Genomic DNA, 16,941 nt, shown 5'->3' with positions numbered 1-16,941 from the left:
GGAGAAGAAAATGTCTTATAGATAGTGAATGGGCGGTACCTCAAGAAATTTAATCAGTATTGGCATAGGTTGCAAAAATTCCTGTACTAGCAGTTGGGACTTTTTAAAAAATCTTTTCAAGCCTGGGTTTCCATTGTAATAGCCCTGGTTGTTCTGGTATTCATTCTGTAGTCTACACTGGCCTGAAACTCATGGAGATCTGCCATCTTCTGGCTCTGCTTCTGCCTCTTGAGTGCAGTATTACAAGTGTGTGATACCACACCTGGCAATTTTGCATTTTTGTGTGTGTGAACCCATTTTCATTTTTATGTGTCAACTTTGTTTTCATTATTTTATTCAACTTGGTGTTTTTGTTCTTCCAGACTTCATTAAGGCATTTATTCAGGTCCTCTTCATGGTCCTTGAACATAACCATAACTGGTATTTTGAAGTCTTTAAACTGTGTTTCAGCTTCATATATTATTTTTTAAGGCCTGTTGCACTGGGGTTACTGGCTTGCCAATGAAGAATATTCTCTTGATTGTTCATGTTTTGCTTTCTCCACTGGGATATGGTCATCTGTTTGAGGTAACAAAGAGGACACAGTAATACCTTCTCATACAAAAATGAACTTAATGTCAGCTTAATGTCCTTAAAATTTAAACTAACATTCAAGAGCAAATGGAAGTGTGTTTAAACAGGCTGGATTCCTCATGATATTTTGTCTCTGTGGTGTATCCTCACTCTGAGCAGCCAGCAGTCACTGGGATACTTACACTTCCTCAAAGAACACACAATCACATCCACATAGCTGGACCAAATACATTGCAATCCTCATAGTGAGAGATCAATGTTTTGTTTTTGAGAAAAGTTAATGGAATAGAGACTTAAAGCATCTAGTTATTCATGACTACTATATCTTAACAAAAAGGGACAGCTTAGAAAAACAGAAAGGGAGCCATTTATGATATACCCATTTCTCTTAGATCTTGCATAGATATTATGACCACAATTAATGATGTCAATTTTTAATACGACAGATCTAGAATCATCTAGGAGATAAGCCTTGTGAGATATATTGATTAAGATTAATCTCTGGTATTGTCTGTGAGTGGTCATCCTGAGTGGGTGATTGATGTGGGAAGGTCCCACATAGATTTTATGTGTGGAGAAGATCATGCCTTCCATTGGTATATTGACCTACACAAAATGAAGAAAGTGACCTGAGTTCTAACATTCTGCATTTTCTGCTTCTCATTCTTAGATGTAATATGAGCAGCTGGTTCATGCTCCTTCCACTTTGTCTTCCACACTATAATAGATTGTATGCTTGAACTCTGTTTCCAACCAGTCTAGGTCCTTACATGGGATGTAAGGAAGAAAGGTTCTTTATTTGCTTTTGTAAGTGTATTTTAGCACACTAACAAAGAGAGATCAGTGCACATCCCTATGAGCCTGGAAGTGATGTTTTCACAGATGTAGTTCTTCCTGAAATGAATTCCAACTGTACAGTCAAGATGAAGAAGAAAGTTGGATTCTGTATCATCATGTTTCCAGTGAACCCTGAACTAAGAAGAGAGAAGAGCAAGATGAAATACAAACACTGTTTCCATGATTTTCTCTTCCTACCTGTATGAAATTTTCATGTGTAAACCATTTTCTTTTCACTTCAGTTTCAAAGAATATTTTCCAAGGCACAAGGAGTTTGATTAGGTTTCATGTACACATTTGTCTCCATCCACTGTCCCATATGAATGTTTCAGAGACTTCAGTAGCACACAGATCTTTATTTTTTTCAGTGATTTTCGTCATTTTCCATCGTGATTATTGACTTACAAGGCATTTTTGATGCTGGAGAGCTGTCTTAATGGTAAAGTACATCCTTTGTTTGCTCTTCCAGAGGATCTAAGTTCATGAAATTCCCAGCACACACATTGTGGCTCACAATGATCCATAATTCTAGTTCCTAGGCATCTGACTCCTTCATCTGGTTTCTGCAAGCACCAGGCACATATATCATATGCAGAAATGCATAGATCCAAAAAAGTCATAGTGGTAAGAATATTAAAAATAACAATGCACATTATTTCAATTTTTCTACCAGTATGCCATTTACAGCTGTTGGAGCTGATGGATTATTAATAGGTTTATCTTAAGTGCATCTTGGAATAGATCTCAAAAAGCCTTCAGAGATGACTTGCTGCTTTGAGTTCTCCAACCTCATTCTTTCACATAGATTTAGTGAATTGACACAGGCCTTCTTGAGAGGTACAAACCCATGGAATATTAGTATCATTAAGCTGGGGACCTTTTGTTCATGGATATCACTCTTTATAGTCTTCATATATTTGAATGACGGCATATACTTCCACATTCTCAAGCACCACCCTGCGATATTTAGTGTGATATTTGTCTCTGGTCCACTGCCATATAACCTATCAGGGCTGCCAGCTGGAAGCTATATAAATCAGGATTTGGGGAGTATGGAAATAGGAAAGAAGTTCACTTGAGAATGAAATTCAAGGTCATATAAATATGGTCATCTATTTCATAATTTAATATCTATTATGGTGTGTGAACTTATGTATGTATGTATGTATGTATGTATGTATGTATGTATACACATGCAACTCTATGTACATATGTATAGAAAAATATAATTTGAGTTGGTGTCTAACTAGAACCTTTACTCCTACTGACTAGTGTTCAATGGTTACTCTGCATTCTATCAGAGGGGCATCTACCAATGTAGCTATAAACCCTGAGAATTGAATGATTGTTGGAGTAAACAACTTCAATCTGTGGATTTATGGCCCATACCATGAGATAGAACTCATGCTTGACATTGCTCTTGTAGCTAAGAACCTGAGGCCATATAGGCTATGGACCTACAGGAAGCCCAGATGTTAATGTTCTGCTAAAGGAACACAGGAAGTAAATGACTCCTATTGACATTCTGCTATACCCATAGATCAGTGTCCTGCTCAGCCATCATTAGAGGAGCTTCTTCATGTAGTGGATGGGCAGAAATACAGAGACTCACCAGTGGACAAGGCAGGGTGAATGAGAGACCTTGGAACACTCAGGTTTAAAAGGAATGTCTTCATCAAATACCTCCCTGAGAGCTCAAGGATCTTTAAGGAAGAAGAGATGGAATGATTGTGTTTTACGTTTTTTTGTGTGTATGTGTGAGAACCAGAAGGGATGGATGACAGCAAGCAAACAGTGTCTTCCAGACACAACAGGAATGGTGCTCATGTGAACTAACAGAGATTGTGGTAGCATGTAGGGGTCCAGCACAGGTCTAAGTTAAATGGGGTCCTTGTGGTAAGAGGAGGAAATGGGCCTAAACTCTCCTCCATTACCAAGAAACTATTGCCAAGCAGCAACCACAGTAAAAATTAATTTTCTTCAATGGAATATCACTGCAGTTATAAACATACCACTGAAGAGAAGACCTTATGCCCAACAGTAGATTTCTATTTCAAAATGAACAGAAGGGTATTTTTCTTGAATTGTTTTGTTTCATATTACTTTGTTTTTGGCATTTATAACATTATTGGTGTTTGTTTATATATTATGTTTTTTGATTTTGTGTTTTATGTTTTTGTGTGTTTTCTTGCTTTTACTTTCTGTAATTTAGTATAAATATACTTATCTATCTATCTATCTATCTATCTATCTATCATCTATCTATCTATCTATCTATCTATCTATCTATCTATCTATCTATCTATCATCTATCTAAATTTACTAGTGTTTATTTTCTAAAGAGAAAGAGAAAGAACCACAGAAATGAATGGTCAGGAATGTGCAAGGATGTTAAAGGAGCTGAAGAAGGGAATCCATGATCATAAAATAGTGGAAAACTTTTATTTTCACCTAAAAGAAATCAACATTAACTTCACATTAATGGTGTATTTATACACATAAATGTATGCTTATATAATATATATGTATTTATAGTATATGTACAGCCAAGCATTGCTTTTGAAGACTAAAGTTTTTTTTTATTTAAGTTTAAACTTGTATTTTTTTTTACATTCCATATTTTATTCCCCCCATCCAACCTCCGATTATTCTACATCCCATACCTACTTCCCACATCCCTGTCTCCACGTGGATGCTCCCATCCCCAACCCCACCTGACCTCTAAATTCTCTGGGGTCTCCAGTCTCTTGAAGGTTAGGTGCATCATCTCTGAATGAACACAGACCCGGAAGTCCTCTACTGTATATGTATTGGGGGCCTCATGTAAGCTGGTGTATGCTGTCTGTTTGGTGGTCCAGTGTTTGAGAGATCTCCGGGGTCCAGATTAATTGAGACTTCTGGTCCTCCTATAGAACTGTCATTCTTCTCAGCTTCTCTCCACATTCCCTAATTTAACAACAGATGTCAGGTGCTTCTGTCCATTGGTGGTGCAAATGTCTGCATCTGACTCTTTCAGCTGCTTGTTGAGTCTTTTTGAGGGCAGTAATGATAGGTCCCTTTTTGTGAGCACTCCATAGCCTCAGTAATAGTGTCAGGCCTTGGGACCTCCCCTTGAGCTGGATCCCACTTTGGACCTGTCCCTGGACCTTCTTTTCCTCAGGCTCCTCTCCATTTCCATCCCTGTAATTCTTTCAGACAGGAAAAATTATGGGTCAGAGTTGTGACTATGAGATGCCCCCTCTCCTTCGCTTGATGTCCTTTCTTCTGGCTGGAGGTAGGCTCTACAATTTCCCTCTCTCTACTGTTAGTCATTTCATTTAAGATCTCTCTCTTTGAGTCCTGAGAGTCTCTCACCTCCCAGGTCTCTGGTGCAATCTGGAGGGTCTCTCCAACCACCTATTTCTTGAGGTTGCCTGTTGCCATTCTTTCTGCTGGCCCTCAGGGATTCAGTCCTTTTCCCTCACCCAATACCAAATCAGGTCCCCCCCCCACTCCTCTTTCCCAGTCCACTTTCCCTCCCAAATCTCTTCCTTCCTCCCCACTTGTTATTGCTTTTTTCTCCCAAATGGGACTGAGGAGTCCTCACTTTGGCACTTCAGCCTGTTGACATTTTTGCGTCTGTGGACTTTATCTTGGGTATTTTGTACTGTATTTTTTTCGGGGGGGGGGATAATATCCACTTATGAGTGTGTAAAAACCATGCACATCCTTTTGGGCCTGAGTTACCTCACTCAGGATGATATTTTCTAGCTCCATCCATTTGCCTGCAAAACTCAGGATGTCCTTGTTCTTAATAGCTGAGTAGTATCCCATTGTGTAAACGAACCACATTTTCTGTATCCATTCTTCTATGGTGGGACATCTAGGATGTTTCCAGTTTCTGGTTATCACAAAAAAGTCTGCTATGAACATAGAAGAACACATACCCCTGTGGGTAGATATATTTCCAATTTTCTGAGGAACCTCCATATTGATTTCCAGAGTGGTTGTACCAGTTTGCAATCCCAATAGCAATGGAGGAATGTTTCACTTTCTCTACATCCTCTCCAACATGTGTTGTCACCTGAGGTTTTGATCTTAGCCATACTGACTGGTGTAAGATATCTCAGTGTCGTTTTGATTTGCATCTCACTAAGGACTTTGAACATCTCTTTAGGTACTTCTCAGTCATTTAAGATTCCTCAGTTGTGAAATCTCAGTTTAGTTCTATACCCCATTTTTTTGTTTTTTGGTGATTAACTTTTTGAGTTCTTTATATATTTTAGATATTAGCCGTTGATCATATGTGGGGTTAGTGAAGATTTTTTCCCCAATCTGTAGGTTGCCCATTGTCTACGTCCTTTGCTTTCCAGTTTCATGAGTTCCTTAGAGCATGAGCCATTGGAGTTCTATTTAGGAAATCCTCCCTTCCCCCAAGCCGAGGATTTCAAGGCTCGTTCCCAGTTTCTCTTCTTGGTTTTATATTGAGGTCTTTGATCCACTTGGACTTGCACTTGTACAAGGTGACAAATATGAGTCTATTTTCATTCTTCTACATACAGCCAGCCAGTTAGAACAGCACCATTTGTTGCATATGCTTCTTTTTTCCATTTTTGGATTCTTTGTCAAGGATCACGTGCCTATAGTTCTGTGGTTTTATTTCTTGGTTTTCAATTCTATTCCCTTGATCAATGTGTCTGTCTCTGTACCAATACCATGGAGCTTTTACACTACTACTTTGTAGTAGAACTTGAGGTCAGAGATGCTCTTTTATTGTTAAGAATTGTTTTTACTATTCTGTTTTGTTTTGTTTTGTTTTTTGCCTTTCCAAATGAATTTGAGAATTGCTCTTTCCATGTCTTTGAAGAATTGTGTTAGGATTTTGATGGGGATTGCATTGAATCTATAGATTGCCTTTTGTAGGATGACCATTTTTTATTATGTTAATTCTTTCAATTTATGAGCCTGAGAGATCTATCTATTTTGTGAGTTCTTTGATTTCTTTCTTAAGAGAATTTAAGTTATTGATATGGCGGACTTTCACTTGTTTGCTTAGTTACGCCAAGATATTTCATATTATTTGTGGCAATTGTGAAGGGAGTTGCTTCCCTAATTTCATTCTCAGCTTGTTCATCCTTTGTATAAAGGAAGGGTACTGATTTATTTGAGTTAATTTTATATCCAGCGACTTTGCTGAAGTAGTTCATCAGCTGAGAAGGTCTTTGATAGAGTTTTTGGGGTGACTTATGTGTACACTCATATCATCTGCAAATAGTGATACCTTTATTTCTTCTTTACCAATTTGTATCCACTTGATCTCTTTTTTTTTTTTGTCTTATTTTTCTAGTTGACACTTCGAGTACTATATTGAATAGATATAGGGAGAGTGGGCATCCTTGTCTTGTCCCCAATTTCAGTGGGATAACTGAATTTAATTTGGTATTGACTGTTGGTTTGCAGTAAATTGCTTTTATTATGTTTAGGTATGGGCCTTGAATTCCTGATCTCTCCAATACTTTTAACATGAACCATCATTGTATTTTGTCATATGTTTGTTATTCATCTAAGGAGATGATTATGTGATTTTTTTCCTTTGAGTTTGTTTATATAGTGGAGTATGTTAATGGATTTTTGTATATTAAACCAACCTTGCATCCCTGGGAAGAAGCCTACATGATCATTGCGAATGATGGTTTTGATGTGTTCTTGGATTCAGTTTGCAAGAATTTTATTGAGTATTTTTACATTGATATTCATATGCAAGATTGGTCTGAGGTTCTCTTTTTGTTGGGTCCTTGTGTAGTTTCAATATCAGAGTAATTGTGGCTTCATAGAATGAGTTATATAGTGTTCCTTCTGTTTCTATTTTATGGAATAGTTTGAGAAAAATTGGTATCAGGTCTTCTTTGAAGGTCTGGTAGTATTCTGCACTAAATCTATCTGGCTGTGGGCTTTTTTTGTTTGTTTGTTTTGCATGGGAGGTTTTTACTGACTTCTTCTATTTCCTTGTGTGATATGGGCCTGTTTAGATAGTTGACCTGTTCTTGATTTAACTTTGGTATGCGGTATCTGTCTAGAAAAACATCCATTTCATCTAGATTTTCTACTTTTTTTTTTTTTTGAGTATAGGCTTTTATCATAGGATCTGATAATTTTTTGCATTTCCTGCATTTCTCTTGTTATGTCTCCCTTTTCATTTCTTATTTTATTAATTTAGATGCTGCCTCTTAGCCCTTTAGGTATTTTGACTAGGGGTTTATCTATCATGTTGATTTTTTAAAAGAAACAGCTCCTGGTTTTCTTGATTCTTTGTATTGTTCTTTTTGTTTCTATTTGGTTGATTTCAGCCCCCAAGTTTGATTATTTCCTGACTTCTACTCCTCTTGAATATAATTACTTCCTTTTGTTCAAGAGCTTTCAGGTATGCTGTCAAGCTGCTAGTGTAAACTCTCTTCAGTTTCTTTTTGGATGCAATTAGAACTATGAGTTTTCCTGTTACCACTGCTTTATTGTGTTCCATAAGTTTTGGTATGATGTGTCTCCATTTTCACTAAATTCTAAAAAGCCTTTATTTTTTTTATTTCTTCGCTGACCAAATTATCATTGAGTAGAGTTGTTCAGTTTCCACGTGTATGTTTGCTTTCTGTAGGTTTTGCTGTTCTTGAAGACCAGACGTATGTCATGGTGATCTGATAGGATGCATGGTAGTTTTTCAGTCTATGTGTATTGTTTGAGGTTTGTTTTGTGACCAATTATATGGTTGATTTTCGAGAAGGTAACATGAGGTTCTGAGAAGAAGGTATATTCTTTTGTTTTAGGGTGAAATGTTCTGTAGATATCTGTTAAATCTATTTGGCTTATAACATCTCTTAGTTTCACTGTGTCTCTGTTTAGTTTCTGTCTCAATTACCTGTCCACTGGTGAGAGTTCAAATCTCCCATTATTATTGTGTGGGGTTCAATGTATGTTTTGAGTTTTAGTAAAGTTTCTTTTATGAAATTGGATGCTCTTCCATTTGGGGCATAGATGTTCAGAATTGAGACTCTATCTTGGTGGAATTTTCCCTTGCTGAATATGAAATGTCCTTCATCAGGCTTGATACCTTTTGGTTGAAAGTCTATTTATTGGATATTAGAATGCCAACTCCTGCTTTTTTCCTGGGACCATTTGCTTGGAAGACATTTTTCTATACTTTTACTCTGAGATAGTGACTCTCTTTGTTATTGAGTTGTGTTTCTTGTATGCAGCAAAATGCTTGATCTTACTTGCATATCCAGTCTGTAGCTTATGGCATTTTATAGATGAGTTGAGTCCATTAATATAGAGATATAATATTGACTGTTGGTTCCTGATATGTTTGTTTTTGTAGGTGGCTTTATGTGCTTGTGGCTCTCTGCTTTTGACTTTGTCATGAGATGTTTAATATCTTGTCCTTTGTTTGTTGCAGGTATCTTCCATGTTTTTAGAGTTTTCCTTCTAGGATCCTCCATAGGGCTGGATTGGTAGATAGATATTGTTTGAATTTGGTTCTTTCCTGGAATATTTTGGTTCCTCCATCTATATTGACTGAGAGTTTTGCTGGGTATAATAGCCTTGGTTGGCATTTGTATTCGCTTAGAGTCTACATGACTTCTCAAAAGGCTCTTCTGGATATAGTAATCTGTGTTGAGAAGTTTGATGTAATTCTGATAGGTCTATCTTTGTATGTTACTTGTCCCTTTTCCCTTGCAGCTTGTAATACTTTTTCTTTGATCTGTGCATTTAGTGTTTTGATAATTATGTGATGAGAAGATTTTCTTTTCTGGACCCATTTTTTTGGTGTTCTATGGGCTTCTTGTATCTTCATGGCCACCTCTTTCTTTAGGTTGGGGAAGTTTTCTTCTATGATTTTATTGAAGACATTTTTAGGTCCTTTGAGTTGGGAATCTCCATTCTCCTCTATTCTGTTTATTCTTAGATTTGGTCTTTTCACTGCATCCTGAATTTCCTGGATGCTCTGGGTTAGGAGTTTTTAATGTTTTGTATTGACTTTGACCATTGTGTCAATCTCTACTACAGTATCTTCTACACCTGAGATTATCACTTCTATCTCTTTTATTCTGTTGGAATACTTACATCTGTAATATCTGACTTCTTTCCTAGGTTATCAATTTTTGCTTTATTGGATTGCTTTATTCAATTTCTTCACCTGTTTAACTGTGAAGACAGATTTTTTAGGACAGATTCCTGATTTTCAGGTGTGTTGGTGTATTCAGGACTTACTGTATTGGGAGAGCTGGGTTCTGATGATGTCCACGTATTTTGGCTTCTGTTGCTTATGGTCTTGGGCTTACCTTTTGCCATCTGGATATTCCTGGTGTTTGTTGGTCTTGGTAACTTTTTGGAATCTGCCTCTTTTGTCCTTGGGTTGCTTCAGATCTCCTGGTAGGCCTGTGTCCCTGGCTGTATCAGACCGCATGTTGGTAGTTCCAACTGGTGAATCTTCACAGGGGCAAAGAAGCTGCTGATATGTTGCCCTGACTGCAGTAGATCTCTTGGGAAGCCTTCAGACTGTTGGGTCTTCAGTGGAGCAGTCAATCTGTTGTCTAACTGCTCCGATTGCAGTGGGTTCTCAACCCCTCTGAGTGCAGCGGGTCTTCTAATATGTATTGGGTTATGGAGTTTACATAGGAGCACACCAACTAGGAGTCTGCCCCAGCAGAAAGTATTGGGTGGAATGAGTGGAAGGGACAGAAGGGGATTGCTGTTTGGGAGGGTGGGTGCTTTGTTAGGTGATGGTTCATGAGTCCACCAGGCTCTCAGCTGCAGCTTAGGGACTCTGGTGTTGGGGTTGGGGCCTTCTTACCAACTGCTTTGAGTGCAGTGGTTCCTCTAGGATGGGTTGGGATATGGAGTCTTCACGGAAGCAGAGCAACTAGGGGTCTGCCCCAGCAGCAAAGACCAGACTTAAATATTTTTAAGGCCTTTTTTGGATTATACATAAAAGAACATGGAAATTTTACCTCCCAAGTTCCTATGTTCTCCCCTTACGTATTGTGAGAAGCCCATGTTTAACTGCAGCAGTCTTTGAATTTATAAGATGCCTGGCTCCATGTGTTCAATCTAAATGCACAATAGTAAATGACATAGGAGCACAGTCTGAATTCACTTCAGGTGTCACAAAGCAAAGTATAAAGTTTAGTGAAGATCTAGAGCAACTGACATCTTGTTAGACACTGATGGGTTAGTTACTCATGTGTTATAGTTTAGTGTTTAAGTTTGTAAACTACTATTGTTTATTAACTAATTAATTCAATTTATATCCCAATCCAGCCCCCAACTTCTACTAGTCTCCTCCTGACACAGTTTCTTTGCCCATAATCCCCTCCTCTTCTTCTCTGAGAAAGGGGAGCCCCACCCACCATCCCAGGTACCAACATGCTATGGCACATCAAGGTACTGCAGGACTTGGCTCATGTTCTCTCACTGCTAGACAAGGCAGCCCAGTTAGGACAACATGGTCCAGTCAGTTAAAAGAGTCAAGGATCATTCTTGCTCCAGTTATTTGTGGACTCACATGAATACCAAGCTGCACAACTGCTACTTATGTGCAGGAGTTGGGTGGGAGGGGGCTAGATCTAGCCAATAAATGCTGTTTGGTTGACTGTTCAGACTCTGGGAGCCCCTCCCCCACCCAAGTGCAGAGGTTAGCTGACTGTGCTGATCTTGTGGATTCCTGATCCCCTCTGGGTCCCTCTACCCTTCCCCCAACTCTTTCACATGACTTCTTGAACTTTAATGTTTGGCTCTTGGTCTCTGCACCTGTTTTGGTCAGCTGCTGGGTGGAGTCTCTCAGAGGACTGTTATGCTAGGCTCCCCTCCACCCCCTATTACTCTTTCCACCCCCTGCCTGCCGGGTTCTTCAGAATGCCCAGCCTCACTGAGGTCTAACTTTTCCCTGCTGTGGTCCATCTTCAGGTCCACACAGACACTTGCAATGATGGAGGCCCTCAGCCATCAGTGACCACTAGGTGACACTCCTAACCCATTCCTTGCCTGTTGGCTTTTCCAGGAAAACCCAGAAGTAAGTTCCCACTTTATCATCTGCACTTCATGTCCTGGGCTGCAGTTCTGCCCACTTCCCTGAAGTCCTACTTCACCCAGTACACCCAGGTGAGATCCACATTCCCCAGTCTCCTGCTGTGTCTTTTAACAAGCCCTGCAGCTTTCCTGTTTGCCCTGTCCTCTTATCTCCATCTTCTGTTCACACCTCTACCAGCAATCCTGGAGGTCTGCAGCCATAAAGACCTGAAGCCATCAGTGACTACCAGCTCTGTCTTTATCCTTGGAATCTTGCTGCCACTCAGAACAAACAGCTCTATCTTCAATTCCAGTGGCCTGCTGACATCAGGAGAGTACCAGCTTTACCTGTATCCTGGAGGCCTTTTGCCTTCAGGGACTACCAGGCCTGCCAACACCAGAGATTGGAAAGGTTTATAATTATATATATATATTATTATTATTATTATTTTATTTTATTTTTTAGTGGTTATTTTCTTTATTTACATTTCAAATGTTATCCCCTTTCCTGGTTTCCCTCCCTCCTGGAAACACCATATCCGCTCCCCATCCCCCTGCTTCTATGAGGATGCTCCCCTACCCACCCATTCCCCACCCCCTTCACCACCTTAGCATTCCTCTATGCTGAGTCATTGAGTCTTCACAGGACCAAGGGCCTCTCTTCCCATTAATGCCAGATAAGGCCATCCTCTGTTACATATGAAGCTGGAGCCATGGGTCCCTCCATGTGTACTCTTTGGTTGGTCCTTGAGAGCTCTGGGGGATCTGGTTGGTTGATATTGTAGTTCTTCCTATGGGATGACTAATCTCTTCAGCTCCTTCAGTCCTTCCCCTAACTCCTCCATTCAGGTCAACTAGGAGTTTTCTTAATCCACAAACCATCTCTGTATTACGTTGGTATGTTAACAGTTTATAAATGAGATCTGAACATGCTTATCACAAATAATTTAATGTTTTATACCTAAAAAGTTGCTATATAAAATTTTATATTTAGTGAAAATAGAAGAATATGCATACTGATTAAATGCATATTTAATTTCAATACTATTCTGGCTTAATTTTAGCAAATTAATATCAGATGAATAATTCACTTTGGATATCAAATACCATGAGCTATCTTGTAATCATTTGATTAATGACATACATCTGGAAATCTTGCCTCCATGCATAGATTAGATGACCTAGAACTTAGGTATCCAAGGATGGCTGTAATCTTATGGGTCTCTTGCTTCTATCTCTCCAGTTCTGGAATACAGATATGAATCTCACTCACTGTCATGATATTTTGTTTACTTTTCTTTTTCTTGTACTTTACACATAATACTATATTTTATAATTCATCTCACATATACTCTCATGATTCACTAACCTGAGTTCAGGTGGTTATTTCATCTCTGTTATTGCTATTGATTTTCCTTCACACTCAAACTTTTTTTTTCCTTTAGATGTGAACAATCTCTGATGTTGTGGTCTACTGGTCTATGTAAATTCATTACTTTATTTATGGTGACTGTGGCTCCTTCTGGAGAATGTTGAAGAGTGAGCAAGAACATATTTAGCCAGTTTTAATCCTGATAATTTCTAGACTTCTCTAGAATATGCCTTTGTGGAATAACCCCTTTTGGTATTGCTGGTGTCCAGGCACAATGAAGTGAAGAAACCTGGTTTCTTTTATTCTCCTCCATATTCCCAAAGTTATAACTCTCCTTAATGTCCCTGAAGTTGTGAGAAACATGATTGTCAGTTTCTGTTGGGTTTGCCTTTACTTTGGGATTAAAGCTTCTCTGATCCTAGGCTTACACTAATGTCGCCTAGGATTTTTACAGAGCTTATCTGGGCTTCTTCTTGCATCTCAGTCTCATGTTTATCTTGGAAGTTGGGGCCCAAATACCTGAGGCCCTGTTCATGTCCTCTTTATAAAAGTGGATTTGGTGATAGGAGACAATGAACAAATTATCTTCAATTTTTTTTACTTCCCTCCTACCCTTCCTCTAGCATTAGTATCTTTTATGGGCCATATTTCTTACTCTGTTTCTTTCTTGTATTCCTGTGATTTTTCTCAGCATATCTTATTGTGTTTTCTAGAATGGTTAATCTGAGACAGCTCTCCTAAAGTTTCTACAAAAGTCACCTGATTTAAATATGTCTTGGATTTTAACCTAAACTTATTAGATCCCATAGTAGATTTCTGTTGGTGATGGGGAAGCCAATCACTAATCACTTTCAGTTTTTGCTTGTGCTCTCTCTGATGGCTTTTTTTTTTTTTTTTTTTTTTTGCATGTTGGTTGACACCAGCCACTCTCACACACTGCCCAGGCATTTTTTTTTTTCATTTTATGTCTGCTTTGCATGGGTTCTGCCTGCCCAGCCCAGCCCAGCTACTCATAATGTATAAACCAGGCCTTTGGATTGTGACTGAACAGCATCAGACAGGCAGGGGAGCAATATGGTATCAGAGACCCATGTCCTCATATTTTTGCTGCTATGGGTGTCTGGTGAGAAATTTAAAGTATAATCTTTTCAGGGTCATATCTTTGTATATAAGAAATTTGTACTATGTGCCAGTGTGTAATATTTCTTCCATAGTAATGTTATGACAGTATGACATTATAAGGTCATTTAAACGACAAATTTTAACTATTATTTGAGTCTATGTTTGTGTATGTGTGCATATTCACTGTTTACTCATTATTGCAGGTGCTTGTGGGGAAATTGTGTTGACCCAGTCTATACCATCCCTGACTGTGTCAGCAGGAGAGAGGGTCACTATCAGCTGCAAATCCAATCAGAATCTTTTATGGAGTGGAAACCAAAGGTACTGTTTGGTCTGGCACCAGTGGAAACCAGGGCAAACTCCTACACCGTTGATCACCTGGACATCTGATAGGTACTCTGGAGTCCCTGATCGTTTCATAGGCAGTGGATCTGTGACAGATTTCACTCTGACCATCAGCAGTGTGCAGGCTGAAGATGTGGCAGTTTATTTCTGTCAGCAGCATTTACACATTCCTCCCACAGTGCTTCAGCCTCCTACACAAACCTCCACCTTGAGAGTCTCACCAGCTGCCTGCACCACACACAGCCCTAGCCTGCACACTTCCCCCTTTTCCCTGAGAGTTGATGTGCTTGAAAAAACAGACAAAAAATTTGCTGAGCCCAGCAAAAAATGATGTGTTCACTGCCTCTTATGACTTTTGGTATGAAAAGTCTATACACTAAAGTCTAGTAAAGAATTCAGTGTTATCTTTGTAGTCTTTCTGTAACAATTTAGCACAAACTCTGTTGTTTGAAGGTGAGGGATTTATCCTTTTTCAGTTCTGAAAATCTGGTATCAACCATAAGGTTCTATAGACTGAGGTGGTGATGTTGGCAAATTGCATTTTGGTTTGTTGTCTCCAGGCAAGGAAACTTTTTTTTTCTAGTTTCTAGGGACTTTTCTTCCTTAATTGTGTATGTATTTTTCCTGATTCCTTTCTTTTCACAAAGAAAAAAATTAATCCTTGCATTTAGTTAATCTTTATGTGGATGTGTGCCCCCTCCTCTCTCTCTGCCCCTCTCTCTCTGCATCTCCCTCTTTCTCTCTGTAGGTAAGAATGTATGCGGTGTTTTGGACAACTGAGGACAACTTGGACTTTATTGTCTCTTTTTGCCATGTGGGTTCTTGTGATAATTAGTGGACATCAAGCTAGGTGGCAAGAATCTTTGCATCCTAAGCCATCTTTCTGCAACTTAAATGTTTTTATTGATGTGCATTCATTACACATAAGTTTCATAATGTGATATCTTTCAAGTATATCATATATTTTGACCACATCCACTAAACATCAGTATTTCCATTTTCCTTTCCTGTTATCATTTTTCTTTTTATTCCCTCATCTAATTTTCTCTCTCTCTCTTTGTCTCTCTCATTCTCTGTCCATTTCTCTTCTCTATTTAAATCTCTCTATTTCATGCACGTATACACATACATACATATGTACATATACATACACATACAAATAAATACACAAATAAATATCACACACATACACACCCACGTGTCCATGTATATACAGATGCACACATGAATAGATACACACACACACACACACACACACACACACACACACACATGAACTGAACATTTAAAATATATAGGATCCACAAAGGAGTGAACATATGTTTTTCTGTTCCCCTTTTTTCTGAGTCCACATATTCCTATGAATTATTTTTATCTGTCTTCTGCTTTTATTGGATATTTTATTTATTTGCATTTCAAATGTTATCCTCTTTTCTAGTTTCTCCTCCAGAAATCCCCTATCCCATCCTTGTTACCCTTGTTTCTATGAGGTTGATCCCTCACCCACCCATCTACTCCTGCCTCCCCGCCCTGGCATTTCCCTACCCTGGAGTCTTTACAGGACCAAGGACCTTTCCTCCCATTGATGTCAAACAAGGCTACATATGTGACTGGAGCCAAAGGTCCCTCCATGTGTACTCTTTGGTCGGTGGTTTGGTCCCTAGGAGCTCTGGGGTGTTTGACTGGTTGATATTGTTGTTTTTCCTACGGGTTGCAAACCCCTTCAGCTCCTTTAGTCCTTTTTCTTACTCCTCCAATGGGGACCCCATGCTCAGTCCAATGGTTGGCTGCAAGCATCTGCTTCTGTATTTATCAGGCTCTGGCACAGCCTCTCAGGAGACAGCTATATCAGACTCCTGTCAGCAAGCAATTCCTGGCATCTGAAATAGTGTCTGTGTTTGGTGTTTGTATATGGGATGGATCCCCAGGTGGGGACGTCTCTGGATGTCCTTTCCTTCAGTCTTTGCTTCACACTTTGTCTCCATATTTCCTCCCTTGAGTATTTGCTCCCCCTTCTAAGAAGGTCTGAAGCATTCACACTTTCGCCTTCCTTCTTCTTGAGCTTCATATGGTCTGTGAATTATAAGAAATTATGAAGAAGGCATGGAAGTAGAAACCACACAAACTGTTGCCAGACAATTTGAGGATGCAGATGTTGATCACTGAAGATGATGTATGCTACTATACAATTCTGCTCATACTTGTAGTCAAGAACTTGGTGCCTCTTCACTACAGAATGAGGCTGGTGGAAGGCCTGAGAGGGAGCAGCCTTTAGCATTTTCCACAGAGGCATTGGTCCTCTACTTGAGGCTCAGCCACATCTTACAATGACACAATACTTGTGTGCTAGCTTCTGTTCATCCTCATGTACCATCAGCACTGTTATGTTCCCCTGGGTTAAGTCTTTGTCTGTCCCCCCTCTAAACATGAGCTTTCTGTCACAGAATAATCTGAAATGAAGTCTACAAGTTATTCTTAATGATATTTTGTCTTTGTAATAGTTAACAAATAAATCTGGGTTTTCTATAAAAAATAACAAAAGAAAAGAAAAATAATACAAACTGTATGCGTTGGGAGGTATATAGAATTTGGTAGGAGTTGAGGGAAGAAGAGAAATATTATTCAAACATATAATATAAAAGTTTTATAAACAA

At 39.0% G+C, this 16,941-nt stretch overlaps 1 gene segment (V, D, J or C) and 1 further gene; one reads left to right on the top strand and one right to left on the bottom strand.

Annotated features, from left to right (window-relative positions):
- Igk (immunoglobulin kappa chain complex) overlaps positions 1 to 16,941 on the bottom strand; it is a 3,171,119-nt gene that overhangs the window by 325,622 nt on the left and 2,828,556 nt on the right.
- On the top strand, positions 13,895 to 14,461 carry Igkv8-16 (immunoglobulin kappa variable 8-16). The segment is given in 2 exon segments: positions 13,895 to 13,943; positions 14,146 to 14,461. Coding segments are annotated over 2 exon segments (365 nt in total).

Source organism: Mus musculus, chromosome 6 (assembly GCF_000001635.26).
Source record: "Mus musculus strain C57BL/6J chromosome 6, GRCm38.p6 C57BL/6J".
NCBI lineage: Eukaryota > Metazoa > Chordata > Mammalia > Rodentia > Muridae > Mus > Mus musculus.
Note: the sequence above shows the minus strand (reverse complement) of the source record. Positions and strands in the feature narration are given on the sequence as shown.